The following is a 22,737-nucleotide window of genomic DNA, read 5'->3' as shown; positions in this document are numbered from 1 at the left end:
GAAATCTGAAATTTTAAAAAGTCTGCATAAAATTTGACTCCTAGAATTGTTCCTTAATATTTTTGTGTTTAAAGATCTCTGAAGTTTCTGAATCAGTCAACAGAGGGGAGAATTCAAAATCTGAACTTTTCATAAAAATTCATCTATTACAATTATAGTCAGCATAGTTAGTTAGTTAGTTAAGTCGCTCAGTCGTGTCCAACCCTTTGCGATCCCATGAATGGCAGCGTGCCGGTCCTCCCTGTCCATCACCAACTCCCAGAGTTTACTCAAACTCATGTCCATCGAGTCGGTGATGCCATCCAGCCATCTCATCTTCTGTTGTCCCCTTCTCCTCCTGCCCCCAATCCTTCCCAGCATCAGGGTCTTTTCCAATGAGTCAACTCTTCACATAAGGAGGCCAAAGTACTGGAGTTTCAGCTTCAGCATCAGTCCTTCCAATGAACACCCAGGACTGATCTCCTTTAGAATGGACTGGTTGGATCTCCTTGCAGTCCAAGGGACTCTCAAGAGTCTTCTCCAACACCACAGTTCAAAAGCATCAATTCTTCGGTGCTCAACTTTCTTCACAGTCCAACTCTTACATCCATACATGACCACTGGGAAAACCATAGCCTTGACTAGACGGAGCTTTGTTGGTATCTAGGTTGGTCATAACTTTCCTTCCAAGGAGTAAGCGTCTTTTAATTTCATGGCTGCAATCACCATCTGCAGTGATTTTGGAGCCCAAAAAAATAAAGTCTGACACTGCTTCCACTGTTTCCCCATCTACTTCCTATGAAGTGATGGGACCAGATGCCATGATTTTAGTTTTCTGAATAGTCAGCATACCACACACTTCAAAAAAATATCAATTTAAAAGGACAGTCAATAATTAAATATGCTTAGTTTGAAGGCATCTAAAAATGCTTAAATTAGTATAGTTTTGATATCATCAGTTCAACATTTAGATAAAAAAATCAGGAATATACAGTTAAGAAAGTACATGTTTTGAAACTGTGCCAAAGAACAATAATATGTTAGTTTCAGATTAAGATATAAAAAATGTAGAACTTTAGAATTCTACCTTGTCTGTTTATGACACAAATGTTGTAATTTAAAAATCAAGTAAAATGTTTCTGTCAATGTAGTATTAGACATTTTATAGGATTTCTGTTTAATTTAAAATTTTTCATGATAACTAAAGCATTAGATATTTATATAGCTGGAAAAACAATAAATATTCCTCGTCACCTTTTCAATGAGTGACAGTAGTCACTTAATAAATATTTTCTAATGAGTGGTTACTGATTTTTTCACTATGAAAATGACCACATTTCACTTACAGTAAAGTTCTATTTTTAAAACAATTATGTACAAAAGAAATCTCTATCTTTACATTTCCTGAAAACTCCCTACACACACATACATACATACATAAACCAATGAAAGATTTAAAAATAGATAACTAATGAGAACCTATTACATAGCACAGGAAGCTCTACTCAATGCTATGTAGTCTAAATGGGAAGGAAATCCAAAAAAGAGGGGGAGATATGTATACATATAGCCGACAGTTGATTCACTTTGCTGTATGGCAGGAAATAACACAACATTGTAAAGCAACTAAACTCCAACAAAAATTTTAAAAAATTAATGATATCCCTGGAAGCTAGGAAATTTAACTTCAGGACTTAGCAAGTGAACATGGAAACTAAAAAACAAACAGCTCAAGGTCACAGCAAAGGACTTTGTTCTTTCTTTCCAGAATAGATTGCTTCGGTCAGTACTAGGGAACCACTTATAATGCACAGGTTTTCGAGTACCGGTGGGCTGTGGAGATGGAAATACAAGTAATGCTAATGTGATAGTGATAAATTTGCTATATTAACAAGCATGACTTTCAATAGTGAATTATATCAAGTATATATCTTAAAGAGTGTGGCCTCTTTAAAAGATCAGAAACATGGTCCTCTCAGATTTGACCTGCGTAAAGACTTAAGTTAGCAAACAGAGGCAGAGAAAGTAGGGGAAAATGTCTATATTTGGAAACTTGAGTTCCCGGACTATTTTTGACTCTTTGAATTCTACTTCTGATACTCTAGTGGCTCAGCTGGTAAAGAATCTGCCTGCAATGTGGGAGACCTGGGTTCAATCCCTGGGCTGGGAAGATCCCATGGAGAAGGGAATGGCTACCCATTCCATTATTCTGGCTTGCAGAATTCCATGGACTATATAGTCCATGGGGTCGCCAAGAGTCTGAGACAACTGAGAGACTTTCACTTTCACTTTCTCACACTCCAAGGGCAGAGGAGGATTAAGAGGATCAAGAAAGCTCTGGAGTTAGACTACCTAGAGTTTGAATGTGCTGTGCTGCTCAGTGGCTTCAGTCATGTCTGATTCTTTGCAACCCCATGGACTATAGCACACCAGGCTTCTTTGTCCATGGGATTCTCCAGGCAAGAATACTGGAGTGGGTGGCCATGCCCTCCTCCCGGGGATCTTCCCAACCCAGGGATTGAAGCCGCAGCTCCAGCATCAGAGGCAGATTCTTTACTGCTGAGCCACAGGGGAAGCCCAGAGTTGGAATGTAGTATCTACCATTTGTCAGCTCCTTGATCCTGGGAAAGTTATCTAACTTTTCTAAACCACTTTCCTCTCTGAGAAATGAGATACTATTAATAACATCATTCATAATTACTAAATGAAGTGGAGTGACTATGAAGTTCAAATGAGATCTTACATTTTAATCACTTAGCACAGTGCCTAATTTTTTGGTTTCTACTGTTATTATCATCATTACTACTGTTACTATTATATTATCATTATTCTGAACTAATTGAAACCACTTACACCTTCCCTGTAGTCTTTTACTCTGACCCTCATTCATTTCCAAGTACTCCTCTTTTCCCGTCTTTTCCTTTCTTTCCTTGAACCATCAGAACCACGTTGTCAAACATTCTCCCAAGTCCTGTAGATTTCACCTGTTGGTGCATCAAATTTCTATTGCATGTGTGACCCAAAGGACTTAATTTTCTCTCCAATAAAGAAGTCATTTGGTCAGCAATAGAATGTGCACAAATAACAATTTACATGTATGTGAATTTGTTTGAGATTTTACTGTGTTACTCTTGATAAATCTTGGTAAAGGTGACCTTAAAATTAGAAAGATGGTAACAATAACCCGGTGTACGAGACAGCAAAAGAGACACTGATGTATAGAACAGTTTTATGGACTGTGGGAGAGGGAGAGGGTGGGAAGATTTGGGAGAATGGCATTGAAACATGTAAAATATCATGTAAGAAATGAGTTGCCAGTCCAGGTTCGATGCACGATACTGGATGCTTGGGGCTAGTGCACTGGGACGACCCAGAGGGATGGTATGGGGAGGGGATGGGGAGGAGGGTTCAGGATGGGGAACACATGTATACCTGTGGCGGATTCATTTTGATATTTGGCAAAACTAATACAATTATGTAAAGTTTAAAAATAAAATAAAATAAAAAATTTCTTCCTCACAGTTAAACAGGAAAATGAGGATTCTATGTCCTGCTGCTAAGTCACTTCAGTCGTGTCTGACTCTGTGCAACCCCATAGACGGCAGCCCACCAGGCTCCCTCATCCCTGGGATTCTCCAGGCAAGAACACTGGAGTGGGTTGCCATTTCCTTCTCCAATGCATGAAAGTGAAAGTGAAGTCACTCAGTCGTGTCCAACTCTTAGCGACCCCATGGACTGCAGCCTACTAGGCTCCTCCATCCATGGGATTTTCCAGGCAAGAGTACTGGAGTGGGGTGCCATTGCCTTCTCCATTCTATGCCCTACTGCAATGAATATCTGGTTTTCCTGAAAATTAAAATATCCCTTTAAATGAATGAACAGATGTTCTCCAGCTGTGTTTGAGTGTCTCTATGTGTCTGCAGCTAGTTTAATGAGGTGGTTAGAGTACGTTGTGAAGGGACAGAGTGGGGAAAGACTATAGTCGTGTTCCTTATAATTCTGGATTTGGGGGGCTTTTTGAGCAGATAGATAATTCAGGGGAAAGGCTGAAAGTACGAGTATCTGAAGCCATGTGATCTTAATGCCTATTAGAAGATGAAGAAATAGTCATAAGTAATAAAGTATACAGGATTGTTTGTCTCTATGAGTCTTTATCTAGATGCAAATGTGATCACAACTTTTCACATTTTCAATTTGTCAGGCCTTGTTGAAATATTCAGATTTTTAAATATCAACACTTCAAAAGATAAAAATATAAAGTAGATGAGGGAAATAAGAGGCCAATTCTGTTGCAGAAAAACTGTTAAATAAGTATGTATTATAGGCAAGATGTATAATCTGGATATTATGAGCAATCCTTAATTTACGCCTAGAAATTCACTAGAAGCTATTTTTAACAGAGCTCAGATTTCTTCCCCTGATATAACTTTTCCTTGGTTCACCCTTCTCATCAAGCTCAGTGTGCACAGATTTGTGTGCTACATAATTATGGCATATTCTTAAGCATACACATAATAATAAGTCACTTCAGCAGCCATTTCTATTTTCTCATTGGAAACAAGGCATTTCCTGCTTTATTAATATGATAGCTTTCATTAACATTCTACTTCTTTTGTGAAAAGTGTTATCAATTTCATAATTTCATTTTGCTAAGATATAACATGTCGACATCTGGATATTTCACATATATAAACACTTTTTTTTTTTTTGCAGGGGAATAAGCTATGGCAGAAATTTGATTGTTACAATTTAGTTATAATGGATTCTGTGAAAAAATTCAAGTTAGTTTTGGGAAGGCTTTAAAAATTAGCATTCATTTTTTTTCACATTTTACTCCATATTATCTCTAGAAACAAGTGACATCTGAGTTAAAACTTCTGCTATAACTTAGATGAATTCTCAAAATATGTATTCTACATATAATATGCTATATTTACCTTGCATTTAAATTCTGTGTAAAAATGACTTTCCCATATGAATATCATATTCATTCCCTTTCCTTAGTATTATTAATACATTGTTAAAATCAAACTCTTAATAAAGTAAGATCCTTGGGATCATGACACAACAGAAAATAGAAGTAGCCATGTCTTTAATCTGACCCCAGGCTTCTTTTAATCCATCACGGTCTTCCCAGTGATACTTTCTCTCTAGACAGTTGAAAAGCATAGCTCTGTTATCAGGCCATGTGCATGCAGGATGAAACTTGTTTTGCATTTTACTCTAGCTCAAATGGGTCATTTGACAATCTGAGAAATATACTGATGTCCATCTGTCTATAATCTACCTTTTTATTGAGAGAGTTCTAGCTGAATTATCTGATTAGTTTTCTCTGTTGCTTAAAACTGTATATCTCAAGATGACCAGAATCATAAGTTTTATTCTGTATCAGGCTTTTAAATTTCTTTGCTTCATATGCTAAAGTTCATCCTGCAGGAAACACGTGTGAGAAGATCTCTAGAGGTTATTTGACAAGAGAAAAGAAGTGTTGATACAAGAATGTCTGAAGGAAAAATAATTCGAAAAATGTTGCAGGAAATGAGCTACAATTTATCAGTGACACCACAGTGAAAGGACAGAAGGACCATTGTAGATTGTCTTCCAAAGATATCAAACGCAATAGACTTCAATTTATATAGTCAAAAAGATGTTGAACTTCAACAGGAAAGATAGTGAAAATGACACAGAAACATTATTCTGCCATGCTACCAAATCACAAGATATCTGGAGCTATAATGTTGTGTAAGTTCTTACCCTTGAAACACAGCAGGGTATATCAAATAGAAATTCCTAAGCAAAAACCATACTTCTTCATCCCTTGAAGGATGGATTTGGGAGGATAAACTTTAAAGTTAGAAGAATTCTCTATTTAGAAAAAATGAAAATTTATGATAGAAACAAGGAAAGCAAAAGTCTTTTTGTCAAGGTAAGTGAAACGTGAGGTATCAAACTCATCATTTCCTTTAAACTACTGTATCATAGGTCTGGGAAACATCTGAAACTGGAAGGAAAGAATAGTAAAATGAAAAAATATTTCTTCACAAAGCAAATAGCTCACAGAGGCGACATCAGTTGAAAACCTAAGTTGGTTCAGGAAGACTTGAGAAATTGAAGCAGAGAGCTTCAGTCAGTCATTGGGAAAATTAACATGATGAGGGAAACAGTTACAAGCCACAGTCTTATAAGTAAGTCCCTCAGTCTTGTTATTAGAAACTTAGAGCCTTACAATTTAGGGACCATGCAATATATAGTCAGTTACTCAACTTATCAGACAGCAAGACTGAGCAAGGCAATTCAGAATGTTCATTAGCATAGTCATCAAATTAAACCATGCCTTTTGTGTCCACCACACTTTTGGTACAAAATTAAAGGATCCCTACCCTGCTGTCTTAGTCCTCCTCTCTCTATCCTCCCCCTCTCCCCACCAAAGAAAAGATCAATTTTCTCTGCGCTAATAATGATAGGTCCCTAGCACAGGATAGTAGGATAAAATGGGACTTAAACGTTATCACTGTGAATCTTTTCGTCTTATTGGTGAAAATACAAAATCCCGAGAGAGTGTGACCACCCATAATTTTGTAGTCTCTTAGTGATAAAACTTGGACATATATTCAAATCTGGTGCTTTTTCTTCTACAGCCAAATAATATGGAGAACATGCCTTATACTCATGAAGCTAGCAAAACTCTTAGAACTCAGTCTCAGATACGAGGCACTCAGAATTCACCAGGCTTGATGAATAATATAACTGTTTTGACAGATCTATTTGAAACAGAAGCATTCTTTTTCTCATGCTCTGCTATTTAAGCAAGATGATCATTCATATGTATTTCTCTTTTATTCTAGAACATCTCTTTTCATCCTAAAAATTCCATATAAATTAACTCACTGTAGTCAGGATATCTTAAGAAAAGGCTGCCGTTAGCAGCTATTTCTTTTGGCTGTAATTGTAATTCTCACAATTAAATGTATACCTTATTTAACCATTCAGCTGTAATTTGGAGATGATTTCTTCTAGCCAATTTTCATGGAAAATTCTGTTACAAGTTTTGCATGTAGAAGGCAGCCAATGACTGTTTTACTTGTATGAATTATTCAAAGTTTGGAGTTTCTACTTTTTATATTATTTACCATTTTCTGATAGTATACACATACGTCATTGGTTGTTTACTATCCATTTCTTCAGTAAAAGTTAACCTTTGTAAAGGGAACGAATATTTTCTTTTCTTACTTAAAAAATTTTTTTTGTTGTTTCACTATTACCTTGTACAGTCCTCACCCCATAGAAAGTACAATACATATTTTCATTGACTCCCTAAAGAAGAGATTAGAAATGCTATATCTACCTATGTTGCATTTTATCGACACCATTTTTCAAAGTGAAGTATTCTGTGTTTCACTTGGGACACCAGGATTTTTAGACATTCAATATGTTACACACAGTGGGAAATTTAACCTCTAAAAGCTTCCCTGCAAATTGTTCCCAAGAAATTTTCTATGAAGGAAACCCAATGAAGAACATATTCCTACTGTGAGATATTTAATTTAAATGGATACAGGGAGGGTCATTTTATACTTAATATCAGTTACTGTGTCAAAATTATTTTTATTCAAAAATACATTTACAGACTAAACCTTCCTTCTAACTTGAGCAAGATCAAACATTATTTCAGATTAAGGCGAATGTACTTAATTTTAAAGTTCACTTTAGAAGGGTTTTTTAATTAGTAATATTTGTAAAACATCAAATCTTGTTCCTAAGAACTTTTTTTTTTTATTTTTTTATTATTTTTTTTAAATTTTATTTTATTTTTAAACTTTACATAATTGTATTAGTTTTGCCAAATATCAAAATGAATCCATCACAGGTATACAAGAACTTTTGTTATTGTTAGTACTTACAGTATTTGTAACCTTTAAAAGGCATATCTATCTTGACTCAGACACTTTTTTTCCCTGCCTTTTCCTCATTTTACAGTCTCTCCAGCTATTTTGACAGCTGACCCAAACTGATCTTCTGAGATAGTAAATCATTAAATTTGTCACATATTTTCTAATTACTAGTGCTGACATGGATATGCTACCAGAGAGGTTTAAAATGATGAGCTAAACTGACAAAATGCAATTTCTCAGCAAAACACAGTAGGAGAAGGAAGAATAATTAAAATTAAAATTTTAACCATGGCTACCATAACAGGAGGAAAGGGAAACAAGGTTTTTGTTTTTGAAGTTTTCTACCTTACCATGATTTGTTGCAGATCCAAAACCAATTTCTTTCTTTTGGAAAGAACAGAGATAGGAAGATGTCCTATTGTTTAATTTCCTATTATTCTGATTTACTATGTAGTTTCAAAGATAAACTTAAAGGGGTGGATTTTTTTAAATGGTTATGGTTCCTTTATGTACAGTTCACACTAATTCTTCAGAGTGATTTGTACTTTTAGAAGGTGTATTTGTTAAGAGGGCTTCCCAGGTGGCTCAGCAGTAAAGAATCCACCTGCCAATGCAGGAGACTCAGGTTCAATCCCTGGGTCAGGAAGATCCCCTGGAGAAGGAAATGGCAACCCACTCCAGTATTCTTGCCTGGGAAATCCCATGGACAGAGGAACCTGGTAGGCTACAATCCATGGGGTCACAAAAGAGCTGGACACGACTTTCTGACTCAACAGCAACAACAAATTTGTTAAGAAAATTAACACATTAAAATGATTATTTAATGAGACATTTTGAAAGTCTTTAGAAGACTCCCTTCTCCAGGGGATCTTCTCAACCCAGGGACTGAACCCAGGTCTCCCACATTGCAGGCGGATTCTTTACCATCTGAGCCACCAGAAGACAAACATCTCCCCCCCCCCAAAATCTCCAAAACAACCCAGAGAATCAGCCACTTCAGGTTTCATAATTATTAAAATCTATAATTCTCAAACCTAAAGTTATGTTTCATAGGTGGCATTTGGAGACAGGTCCATCACAGCTTGTGAAATCTTCATTTAGCTTTGGGGATTAGACCTTGGCGCTACAATGGTTGGAACCTGTTTTAAACATTCCCGCGTCCCCAACTATAATGAATATTCTTTTCTGAGCAACACAATTCTATGGTAGCAACACGTTTGCATTATAGTTTTCTATAGTATCACATTTACCCAGGACCCACGGTAATATCATCCACTCGACGATGGTTGGTGGTGGACCTTGCCTGTTCAAGTCTGACCTGTCGATGTGCTGAGAGGCAAGCAGGAGCAGGAACAGAAAAGTCAAATAGGACGCTGTGTGGCAGATGAACTTGATAAATGGCTTTCGGATGAAGAGTCCGAGGGGGCTTTTGGGAGCTATAAGGTAGCACACAGAGAAGACGGGGAAAAGGAGTCCTACTATGAAACACGTCACCATCTTCACGGCCCAGTGTCGTCTCCTCCAGCCGGGGAACTCGTCGTACCAGCGAGACGCCAGCAGTTGTTGACAGTTGGGCTGAGCCACGAACTACAGGGAAAAGGAAAGGAAAAAGGGAGAGTCCGGGTTAGGGGCAGGGCTCCAACCCACTGGGAGGAAACCAGTCAAGTCACCAGGTCTGTTCTAAACAATTGTATACTTACACCATCATAAAGGGCTTTAAGCCATTCTGTGGACAAAGTTCACTTACTGAAAATTTGATACCCAAGGCCAAGTGCTGTGTGCTTAGCCAGACACCACAGGGGTCAAAATACTATGGCTACATCTCAGGATGCAAAAATACAGCCGAGGACTAATAATATCCATAGGATAACTGAACAAAACTGTGTATAAAGATGCCTATGTAAGAATTGTCATATATATATGACATAAAGTAAAAAATATTATTTAGTGGTTATCTCTTGCTTTGGTGATTATTTTCTGGTTATGACTTTATACTTTTTCCCCCCATTTTTACACTTGGTGTGTTTTCAGTATTTTCTATAATGAACACTACTGTCATATCAGAAAAAGTGAATATACTTTTAATTAGGTTGAGGCAATAAGAAAATCATATAGGAAAGCATATTAGATGACCAGGATGTAAATCATCATAGCTGAATTGGGAGGAAATTAAGCAAACACCTAACCTAAGTACAATCAATTACCACACACAAAACATTCCCCAAACATGACATCGTTTTTACCCTGCCAACATGTTTTTACATAGATCTCACTCTATTTTAATGATGAATAGAGGGGGTTATAAGAGGTCTGAAAATGTATTCAAGAAGGTTACATATGTATTAATAGTAAATGATGAAATGTGCAGGATCTCTTTTTCTGCATGCTTTCTCACTGAGACTGACAGCTAAGCATTATATAAATTCAGAGGAAATTTTTTCTTCCAGAAATTCTTTCCAGTGGTCTATGGGAAAATTTGTATAAGCAGAGAAGAAAGGGAAGGTAAGGCACGGTGGGAGAAAGAGCAGAGATGCTTGTGAGAAAGTGTTCAGCATGTTTAAAGGATGCTCTGTGGGCACTCCCTATGGACAGTAGCTTGCCAGGCTCCTCTGTCCATGGGATTCTCCAGGCAAGAATACTGGAGTGGGTTGCCATGCCCTCCTCCAAGGATCTTCCCAACCCAGGAATCTAACCCCTGTCTCTTATGCATCCTGCATTGGCAGGTGGGCTCTTTACCCCTAGCACCACCTGGGAAGTCCCCTCTGGATGGTAGTAAAAGCTTTAGTTCCTTGCAAGGGACTCAAGAAAGTTCTGTTGGAATAAAAAATTAGACACACCCTAGAAGCAAAGTGAACACCTGACCCTTTCATAGGACTCTCCTCCTCCCCAATGTTTCTTACTTTTCTTCTTCACTCTTGGACTTTATTCATCTCCTTTAGGAGAACTTTACTTGACCCTGACTTACTCTTCTCTAATGGCAAGCAAGTAAACAGCCATTAGATACTCAGAAAGTGGCTTGATGATCATAAACCAGAAGCTGTTTGAAAGTGAGAGATAGGCCGACTGATTCAGTAGTTGAGATGTGCAATATAGGCTGGATGCGAAATGAGTTCTCATGCAATTGTTTCTCTTCATTTTTTTCTTAGATATAGGGTTTATCAAAGTATATAGTGGGTAAAGCAACATATATATAAATTGAATTAAATATATAATAATACATTCAGCAAATACAGCTAAAAAAAAATAAAAGTGCATTTCTTCAAGACTGAGATGCTAGGACTCTTTTCACTATTTTGTAAGCTTCAAGCTCCATAATTAGTAAAGTTAAATGTTATAATTCAAAAATAACTTCTGTTAACCCATGAAATAGCTGGCTTAAAAACTAAGATCATGGCATCCAGTCCCATCACTTCATGGCAAACAGAGGGAGAAGTGATTTTATTTTCTTGGGCTCCAAAATGATGGCAGCCAGTAACTGAAGCCATGAAATTAAAAGATGCTTGCTCCTTGGGAAAAAAGCTATGACAAACCTAGACAGCATGTTAAAAAATAGAGACATTACTTTGTTGAAAAAGTTTCATATAGCCAAACTATGATTTTTCCAGTAGTTATATATGGATATGAGAGTTGGACCATAAAGAAGGCTGAACGTGGAAGAATTGATGTTTTTTAACTGTGGTGTTGGAGAAGACTCTTGAGAGTCCCTTGGACTGCAAGGAGATCCAACCAGTCCATTCTGAAGATCAGCCCTAGGATTTCTTTGGAAGGATTGACACCAAAGCTGAAACTCCAGTACTTTGGCCACCTCATGCGAAGAGTTGACTCATTGGAAAAGACTCTGATGCTGGGAAAGATTGAAGGCAAAAGGAGAAGGGGGTGGCAGAGGGTGAGATGATTAGATAATATCACTGACTCAATGGACATGGATTATAGCAAGCTCCGGGAGATGGTGAAGGACAGAGGAACCTGGCGTGCTGCAGTCCATGGGGTTGAAGAGTCGGACACGACTTAGTGACTGAACAACAACACATTCCTTGTTGATTATTTGGGTCAAAGTCAAGTGTTTGAAAGTCAAATAGGGCTTTACTTGAATATCTGCAGAGGACTGGCAAACAGAGATATAGGTCATTAACAAGTATCACTTTGGGTTAGTTTCCCTTCCCCCACCCCCAATACACACACATAATACTTCATGTCAGCGTTTTATAAACAAAGCATAGTCTACCAACTATTTTCTCATATAAACTATTTTCTACAGTGTTCTTCATTAGAATTTAACACAGTTGAAAAACCATGATAGAAGGGAGTTACTGAAACCTATGGAAAAATGAAAGATATAATGAACAGTTGCTATCACCTCATTAATTCTCAGAAATTGAAGGAACACATAAGGGATTAAGCATGAACAACACATGTCGTACAGGCAGAAAAAGTAAAAGGAAGATATGTACTTTGTTCAACAGGGTCTGGTTAATTCTAGGACTCACATACTCTTCCCTTTTGGCCCAAATTTCATTAGAACATGAGACACCCCAGGGCAATTGAGCAAAATAACTTTATTGGGAGCACTTAAGGTTTGCTTGGATAAATACTTCATTGCCTAATACATAAAAACGGACCGTGTTAAATTACCTAGAAAACGCAAATCATTTAATTTTTTAAAGAACACCTGTCGTTGTCAGGCGCTGGGTTAGCCTTAATCTTTACTAGTGCTTCTTCTTAAAAGATCTGTTTCTTTAATTATTGGAAAGTACACATCTGTGCTTAGTAAATGAATAGTGTGCTCAGTTTTTTACTAAACACCGACGCAGTGAGGTTTACAGAGAGGTAAAGAACAGAGGACAATATAAGAAGAGTAGGAGTGAGTGTGTGTAATCCACGTTTCCCAAGATGTGGATGTCATTTGGCTACAAATTTGTTCTAATTTTAGGATTGAAACAACCACAGAAGTATTCCTAAGAATCTCTGTAAATCTGAATATTCTCATAATGATCTGACACCCTCTTTCTTCTACACTTGTTTGTTGCATGTCTACACTAGGATTTTCCAAATTACACCCCACTTATTAATAGACTTTTCCATGAAAAATGTTACCAATGTAAATATTAAGAGAATTAAAATTTTATATCACAAAAATTTTCACTGTATTTAATTGCTAAGTGGATTTAAAGATATCATTTATCTCACGTGTCCCCATATCCCTTTCTTCCTTCTTTCCTTCTGTTCTTTGCTTCCTTCCCAGATGCTTCCTTCTTTGCACTTTTTCTTCGTCCCCTCCTTCCTGTCTTTCTCTCTTTTTCCCCACCCCCTTGTCTCTTGGTTTCCTTGGGTTATTTGAGACTACTCAGCTTTACGGCCCAAGTGGCGCTAGTGGTAAAGAACCTGCCTGTCAGTGCAGGAGACATAATAGACCGGGGTTCAATCCCTGGGTGGCAAAGATCCCCTGGAGGAGGGCACAACAACCCACCCCAGTATTCTTGCCTGGGAAATCCCAGGGACAGAGGACTCTGGTGGGCTTTGGTCCAAAGGGTCACAAAGAGTCAGATATAACTGAAGTGACTTAGCATCACAGCACTGCGCCAACCCACTTGAAGGACACTCTCAGAGGTGGCCACTCCATCTCTGTGACACCTGCCATTCGTCCAGTCCAGCAAAGCCTCCCCAGGTGGACCCTCGCATTGCCTGCCGGGAGTGTACAGATCCTCCTCCTCTACTCCATCTCTCTACTGCACAGGGAGTAATGGGAACCAACATCGCAGCACCGTCCCGGGGCTGGAGCTGGTAGGGTATTTTCAAAACCCACAATGTTACAACCCTTTCTCACTCTACAGTTGTTGGCCAAGTCTTAAGCAATTCTATCACGTTAAAATTCATATTAAAACATGATAGATATTCAAATTCATATTTGTGCCATGAATTTATAAAAGACACACTAAAAAAGAAAATATCTCCTATCCCTCTCTTGCTATAACTTAAAAAGCAAGTTAAAAAAACCCCTAATCTCATGATTTTTTATAAAATTGTTGAATCATGGTATTTTAAATATTGAAGAAACTGTGAAGATTACTGAATCTTACCTTATTTTTACAAATAAAGTGAATCCCAGTATCAATGATTTAACAACAACTCTACAAGGGACTTCCTTGTTGGCCCAGTGGTTAAGACTCTGCACTTCCACTGCAACGAGCAGAGGTTCCATCCCTGGTCAGGGAACTAAGATCCCACGTGATGCAAGGCACAGTGCATCCCACTCCCCCCAAAATAGCCTGTGGCTAAAAGAATAAAAACAACTACTCAAAATACTAAAACACCACAAGCCAAAAAGAAAACAAACGAAAAATGATGAGAGAAAGAAGACAAAGCTTCACAGACAAACACACAGAAACCCAAACAACCAAGAAATCTCAGTATTATTGGAGAGAAATTAAAATATTAATTGAGTATGGACAAAATAAATAGAAACAAATTCAAAAATTAATAGAGCTCTGATAATTAAAATAACTATGCATCAGATTTGCTATTTATTTTTTCTTCATCTTTTTGGTTTTTCAACATATTTTTTCATTTTAAAATATTGTGTCCAAAGTTCAGACACTGACCCAATTCTCCTAACAAGCAAAATCTAGATTCTGGAAACAACCAATCTGACAGCTTAATGCATCTTAACTCAGTCAGGTAGCTACATGGGAGTTTCAGCTGGCTGTTGGACAATTATAAAGAGAGTTGAAACTTTGGGGTTGAATGAATTACAGCAATTTATGTAAGGACTTAAAAGTCTCACAGATTCATATACATGCCAGTTTCCCCTGGGTCTTACAATTTATTTCTTAGAATTTCACAAATAATCTATATCCTTTGGAGTTTTATTTCCTCCATGGAGAGGAATGTTTTATTTCTTCTGCCCAGGAATATTTTTTGACAACTCATTTTGTAAAGTTGATAACAAGGCTTAAGAATGCTTTGTAGGCAGAAAGCTTCAGGAAATTATTTTCTTTATAGTTGAAAACCCTTTCTTTCTTTTACTTCTGGCCTTTATTCCCTTCATAACTGCCGATGACCCTTAACTGTCTGAGTATTTCTCTTTTTCTAGAGATAGCTTGAGTTGTGTTCCTAATTAAAAGAATTCTCCAGTCTCCCCAAGCATGCTCATAACTAATCACCCTCCTACTTCATTATTTAAAGCATCCTTTTCACCTGGTCCTCCCTAGTTTGAGTCAACCATATTATGCATCATCTATGAGTTGGACATTGGCTAGACAAGTGGGAGAGGACCAAGATCTTTAAGAATCAGATACATCTGTCTTCTAGGATCTCAAAATATGATGGGGACTGACCATGTGACTGGGTAACTTAATACACAGCATCATATGACTTGTGAGAAAAGAGATTGAATGCATAGGAGGAATTATGTCTAACATGAAATAGGGGAAATTGAAGAACAGAGGTAGAATTGATTAGTCAAGCCTGAGATACTAGGTAGAATTTAGGGGAGCAGTTTTCAAAAGATTTATTAAAAATGCAATAGTGCATGGGTTAAAGTCAGGTGGTGTCATCTTTTTCTCTTGTACCACTGTGGCTACAGATTTAACTTCATTTACAGATGACCTGCATCCATGAAATTAAAAGATGCTTGCTCCTTGAAAAAAATGTTATGACCAACCTAGACAATATACTAAAAAGCAGAGACATTACTTTGCCAACAAAGGTCCGTCTAGTCAAAGCTTTTGTTTTTTCAGTAGTCATGTATGGATGTGAGAGCTGGACTATAAAGAAAGCTGAGCACTGAAGGACTGATGTTTTTGAATTGTGGTGTTGGAGAAGACTCTTGAGAGTCCCTTGGACTACAAGGAGATCCAACCAGTCCATCTTAAAGGAAATCAGTCCTGAATATTCATTGGAAGGATGATGCTGAAGCTGAAACTCCAATACTCTGGCCACCTGATACAAAGAACTGACTCATTAGAAAAGACCCTGATGCTGGGAAAGATTGAAGGCAGGAAGAGAAGGGGACGACAGAGGATGAGATGGTTGGATGGCATCACCGACTCAATGGACATGAGTTTGAGTAAACTCCGGGAGTTTGTGATGGACAGGGAAGCCTGGTGTGCTGCAGTCCATGGGGTGGCAAAGAGTCGGATATGACTGAGCGACTGAACTAAACTGAACAGATGACCCCAAAAATCTACTTTTGAGCTCTTCATGAATGTGAAGCTCAAGTCAAGAGGCCCTCCTTGTTCCTTGATATAACCTGACATCTAGTTTCTAATAATCTGAAGTTCGGTGATAAGTCTTTGTTTTCCTGATCCAGATGTTTCATAATTTGATTCATATGTTACATGAATGATAAAAATTAAATAAACTATTTAGGTTGAGTTGAGAGAGCAGAAGAGTAAGATGGAAAGATGTGAAAGAAAGATTGTTTTGCAGATTGGCTGTGTTTCCTTGGAGGTAACCTGGTTGGACTAACTCCAGGATACTATGCAAGGTTTAAAAAGCATCAAAGAAACAAAATAGTAGTTGCATAAAGTGGGGCAGTGAATTTTGATAGGCACAGCTTGGTAGGTGGATAATTTTAGTTCAGATTTAGAGAATATCATGTTAAAAACTAGAGGATGGAGATAAGTATGTTCAGATGAGCAACTTCATGTTTTAGAAGGTTATATTCAATGATGAATATGCTAGAGATGGTGTAGAAAAGGATATTTCAGCCATAGTTTAGGATACAGACAAAAATGTTTACTGAAGCAATTTCTCCAGTCTAGGTCCTTGCTGCTCAGTGGAGGCTGAGGACAGTAACACGAGAGATGACTGTACAATCACTTATAGTCTTATACACAAATATATGATATTTATTCACTTTCATTGTATTACAGAGTATTGCAATTACGCCAATTTTTATATGTGCTCATATTATATAAACTAAGTTTAATGAATGACAAAATAAGACCTTTAAAAAAAGATTTCTATACAAAACTTATACTCACAAGATCATAATTAAAGCATGCATGCAGGCAGGCTGTTGCTTTGGTTGTGTCCAGCTCTTTGTGATCCTATGAACCCTAGCCCACCAGGCTCCTCTATCCATGGGATTCTCCAGGCAAGAATACTGGAGTGGGTTGCCCTGTCCTCCTCCAGGGGATCTTCCCAACCATGGATTGAACCCACGTCTCTTACATCTCCTGTATTGGCAGGTGGGTTCTTTACCACCAAGGCCATCTGGGAAGCCCCTAATTCAAGCACAGGGAATGCCAATAAAATAACTAGTTGACTAATTGAATTTTTATCAGCTTCATTAAAAAAAATAAAAAAGTCAATGAAGACTTAATTATATCTGAGAAGACATTGGCTAAGAAGCCTGAGATTAGTCAAGAAGACTGATAAACTTCAAGCTGTATCCCCCACAGGACACTGGTCAACAACCTCCTGGCTCTGTCAAGTTCAAAAAAATCTCTCCAGTCATCAAATCGCCTGATAACTTGCTTTGCACATGCATGTCAAATTCAGGTTTGCAGATTGGAATTCAGTGACTAACTCAGAACATTATTCCTAGGGCACCACTTCTGATGTCTACATATCCAGAAGGGAAGATGACAATGACACTCCATCTGACAGTGCTGGTGAGGCGGGGGCAGGATTGAACTTCTTAAATCATTTCTGGGCTGAAATTCAAAATTGGTTTGGCAACTGAGCTGGGCTGATGAGTGGGCAATAGCGGGAAGATGAAAATGCAGAGACAAAGGAAATAAGGTGGGAGGTGATAAACCCAACATTGAGTACATTAAATTATTGAACTTGACAAACAAACAAAATGAGGTTTTGGTAGTGGGAAGGCAGAATCAATAGATATTGTTAGTTCTCTGGAAATCACAAAGGGTAGAGGTCAGTAGAAATTCCACCTCTATTCACCGACAACCTCGTGAGGATGCCCATGAAGAACTGTTTTAAGCTATCTTGGAAAACAGAAGAAAAACTACCAGTCATTTCTAGCTGGCTACCTAGATGTTTTCATAAAAATGAAGAGAGATGTGGAGGCAAAAAATTATACAGTTATGAAGGGACCACCATTGGCCTGTTGAATCATGTAGGTGAATCATAGGTGAGAATGGTCGAATGGAAAACAAAAGAAAGTTACGTCCTGATCTTGGCCAGCTGTCAAGGGGCTGATTTTCCACTCTGATGAGCCACTGACAGTTTCTTCACAGATGAACAGCAGCTCAGAAAGAGTAGTCCCTTCTTAGTCTCCTGGAGACTAAACTGTTAGCTTATTGGGGACTAAACTGTGTTCTATTATCTTCCAAGAATCCAGGAGGGAAAAAAGTGACTTGATGGGAAGGAGAACTATTTGTTCTTTCGACACAAAAGGCTATAGTCACTCTTCTTTTCCCTTTTCTATCCCTTTCCACATAATTTCAAGACCAACTATTTCTTAGGAAAAAAAAAAAAAAAGACTAACCATGATACGTGTTGATAGAAATTTGGAGAAAATGGAGCTCTCATATGTTGGCCATCAAAATATAAATGGTCAACCACTTTGGAAAACAGTTTGGAAAACAGGTTATTAAAAAATAAAAAATATACATTTACCATACAATGGGTTTATTTCAATACCAGGCATTTCTCCAAGAGAAAGGAAGACGTATGGCCACACAAATACTAGCACTCAAGTGTCACAGTAGCTTTGTTTTTTAATAGCCCCAAACAGGAATAATTCAAGTTTCCATCAACCAGTGGATGGATAAACAAAATGTGGTATATCCAGGCTGTAATGTACAATGTGATAAATATAATTCATATGGCTGTATGTCATATATGAACGAACAATGGTAAGAGGTAACTCCTAAGAGTTCTTATCACAAAAATCTTTTCTATTTCTTAACTTTGTATCTATTTGAGATGACAGATGTTCCCTAAACTAACTGTGAGCATCATTTCATGGTGTATGTAAGTCAAACCATTATGCCATAAGGGCTTCCCAGGTGACTCAGTAGTAAAGAATCCACCTGACAATGCAGGAGGTGCAAGGGACGTGGGTTTGAGCCCTGAGTTGAGAAGATTCCCCTAGAGTAGGAAATGGGACCCATTCCAGTATTCTTGCCTGGAAAATTCCATGGACAGAGGAGCCTGGTGGGCTCCATACAGTTCATGAGGTCGCAAAGAGTCAGACACGATAGCATGCATGCTTCGCGCTACCTTCATGAGATGTTATCATAACATCAGATATCATTATTTCAGGCTTACACTAGGAAAAAAAAAGTTGTATTTACTTTTGGCTAAAACCTATTAACTTTTGAGTTCTTTCTCCATCTAAACTATGTACCATTCTCCTGAGATGACGGGCTTTGCAAAATGCAAATTGAACTGTGTCTCTTTCTCTATTAAAAGTCTATACTGTCATTTCACAGTCTCCAGGAAAATGTCTCAGGTTCATATAAAGCCTGCCAGGCCCTGAGCTCCTTTGCCATAAGGCTGCTTTCCTCCATTCTTGCATATTTATGCTGTAGGCACACATTCAAACTCTTCAGAGTGCTCTGATCATGTCTGTACCTTTTTTCCTGTTTTAGTAGCAATATATGCTGATATTTTGCCTAATATTACCCATGTCCTATTTCTTCACAGTGAATTCCTCGTGGGTCTTCCAGCTCAGCTTCTATTCACCTGATCATTCTTAGAGTCAACTCTTCTTTTTCTCAGTACTCACATTGTTCCTTGAGCATACACTTACAATCGCACTTACTCCTCTTATCTCCTGCATTTTAATTACGGGCTGCAGTGAGCTACTTGAGAAGGGTCTGTCATTTTTCATCACTTGATCCTTCGCACCAGTGCCTGGTCCCACAATGTCAATGAACATTTACTCAATTGAATTAAATGCTGAACATAGCTCAGGACTTATGAGTCCATTTAATTAGGCACTAACCACTCATGTAAGTTCCACGGCAAAGCCTGGTTGAAATCATTAGCCTCAATATTAAGAAGGGCACTGTATATTCTTATGCTTCTTTCCAGAAATTACAAAATTAGCTGCTTATCTTTCTTCTGAATACAACATTAATTAGTCCAGGCTGCTCCCTAGGAGATCCATGGTGCTGCTTGAATATAGGATAAGAAAATGCTTTGGTCTAGGTTACATGTCAGTGCTTAGAAGCCATTGAAAATCAAATTTTTCTTGGAAAATATATCTTTACAAGGAGTAGAGAGGCAGAATATTTCAAGAAGTTTCCAAGGAAATATATTTCAGAGAAATATAATTCAATTCCATGAGTTCAATGAAAGAGAGACAAAAACTTGAAGTGGTGAATGTAGTCTTCAGGGTACTGATCTTCTTAATATTGCTTTAAAAAAGATAATATGTGAAACTAATCACCAGTCCAGGTTCAATGCATGATACAAGGTGCTTGGGGCTGGTGCACTGGGATGACCCAGAGGGATGGTATGGGGAGGGAGGTGGGAGGGGGGTTCACGATGGGGAACACGTGTACACCTGTGGTGGATTCACTTTGATGCATGGCAAAACCAATACAATAAAGTAATTAGCCTCCAATTAAAATAAATAAATTTATATTAAAAATAAAAAGATAATAATGATATTCTTTTCTATACCTTGCTCTTTTGTGTAATTAGAACTATGCATGTCTGATGAAAATTGTAAAGAAAAAAGACAAACCAACCTCAACAAACTCATTTCCTTAACTACAAAGCTATGCATGATGTCCAAACATTGGGAAGAAATGGCAACATTGGACTTTTATGCAAGAAAATATTGATGTTAAAAATGCATATGTACAAACTACAAAGTTTTAAGAATCATTTTAATCTCTATACAGAGGATGTTTATTCTTCACTACTCATACAGAACTGAAGCACTTTAAAAGTAGATTCAAAGTTTTATTCTCCTATCATGAACATTTACCACAACATATAGGATAGATTAAAGCAAATTTCATATTTTGACTTGGAACTCTCAGAACCTACTATCATTCTGTTCCCAGAAGTAAATATATCCCCAAATTTCATTGCATCAGTTGTAAGCTTTCGTAATACAATCTGTTTGTAAATTGGGGATTGTCTCTAAAAGATTTTCAGTAGTTATCTTTAACTATCACAAGATGTGAACGTTTCCTATGCCAGAACCAGTATCCATTCCAACCTCCCCTCACCGACCCACCCCACCTCCAATGCTGCCACAGTACAATTCAGGTGGTCCTATGGACGGTCATCCTACAACTCCTAGTCCGTCTGCTAACGTGGGGATGTCCAAAATTGCACATCTACTTTCCCAGCGGCAGAACCAAAAGTGTCCCTCTAGTTTTTTTTTTATATTTATGTGTGTGTTTGTGTGTGTGTTAAGTCGCTTCAGTTTTGTCTCTTTGAGACCCTATGGACTGTAACCTACCAGGCTCCTCTGTCCAGGGGATTCTCCAGGCAACAATACTGGAGTGGGTTGCCATTTCCTCTTCCAGGGGATCTTGCCAACCCAGGGACCAAACTCTAGTTGTCTTCTGTCTCCTGCATTGGCAGGTGGGTTCTTTACCACTAGTGCCTCCTGGGAAGCCCTATATATTCATACTTATATCTAACTAGCAAGGGTCTGTTTATGAGATGAAAAGAATTCATACACAATGATAGCTAATTGGATTCGCCTTAATCTTTCATTTGCATTTTAGTTCAGTTCAGTTGCTCAGTCTTGTCCAACTCTTTGTGATCCCATGAATTGCAGCACGCCAGGCCTCGCTGTCCATCACCAACTCCCGGAGTGCACCCAAACTCATGTCCATTGAGTCGGTGATGAGATCCAGCCATCTCATCCTCTGTCGTCCCCTTCTCCTCCTGCCCCCAATCCCTCCCAGCATCAGAGTCTTTTCCAATGAGTCAGCTCTTCGCATGAGGTAGCCAAAAGTACTGGAGTTTCAGCTTTAGCATCATTCCTTCCAAAGAAATCCCAGGGCTGATCTCCTTCAGAATGGACTGGTTGGATCTCCTAGCAGTTCAAGGGACTCTCAAGAGTCTTCTCCAACACCACAGTTCAAAAGCAGCAATTCTTTGGTGCTCAACTTTCTTCACAGTCCAACTTTCACATCCATACATGACCACTGGAAAAACCATAGCCTTCACTAGATGGACCTTTGTTGGCAAAGTAATGTCTCTGCTTTTCAATATGCTATCTAGGTTGGTCATAACTTTCCTTCCAAGGAGTAAGCGTCTTTTAATTTCATGGCTGCAATCACCATCTGCAGTGATTTTGGAGCCCCCCAAAATAAAGTCTGACACTGTTTCCACTGTTTCCCCATCTATTTCCCATGAAGTGATGGGACCAGATGCCATGATATTTGCACTTAGGAAATGACAAAAGATAGCGAATGACAGAGATTCGTGTCTCAGAACTGAAGGAACGGTGCCTTTCCACCCTGGGTTCTTCCCACCATGCCGTCTGTGTCCAAGTTTCCTGGTCTAGACTGACTCTGGGAGAAGGAAGGGCGAGCAGTCAGAATGTTTCCAACCTTCAGTACTTGAGTCCTCTCTATCTTATAACAGTGATTACTTGAGAATTTTCCATACTTGTTAGTAAATAGAGTTACAGTCTTGGCAATAATAAACATGATGATAACTATACCAAATGCCTCATTTTTGTACCTAGACTTTTCAGTGGAAATAAATGAAAGCTATGAGTACGTTTACAAATGCTCAAGAATTCCTTGTAAAATTCTTCCATAGAGGTGGAAAGTCCATTTGATAGCAAGCAGAACCTATCTGCTTCATATCAACTAGACATATTATTGCCAACTGTGAGAAACTATTTAACCACCTCCAAACATTTATAATGTAATTTTTGGTACATCATACAGATGAGGAAGGTAGTCAAAATATT

At 38.1% G+C, this 22,737-nt stretch overlaps 1 protein-coding gene across 10 annotated transcripts in view; it reads right to left on the bottom strand.

The window, feature by feature from the left end:
* TRPC4 (transient receptor potential cation channel subfamily C member 4) overlaps positions 1–22,737 on the bottom strand; it is a 211,421-nt gene that overhangs the window by 48,771 nt on the left and 139,913 nt on the right. For 7 of the 10 annotated variants that reach the window (XM_070380391.1, XM_070380389.1, XM_070380387.1 and 4 more), the window contains one exon: positions 9,122–9,458. The exons of 1 other annotated variant lie outside the window; for it this stretch is intronic. In XM_070380391.1, the coding sequence (XP_070236492.1) occupies positions 9,122–9,458 (337 nt within the window). Of the gene's footprint in view, positions 1–9,121; positions 9,459–22,737 lie in introns of those variants that run through there. 2 more of the 10 variants (XM_070380394.1, XM_070380393.1) reach the window with 2 other exon arrangements.

Source organism: Bos mutus, chromosome 12 (genome assembly GCF_027580195.1).
Source record: "Bos mutus isolate GX-2022 chromosome 12, NWIPB_WYAK_1.1, whole genome shotgun sequence".
Taxonomy (NCBI): Eukaryota; Metazoa; Chordata; class Mammalia; order Artiodactyla; family Bovidae; genus Bos; species Bos mutus.
The sequence above is the reverse complement of the archived record's forward strand: the minus strand, read 5'-3'. Positions and strand labels throughout refer to the sequence as shown.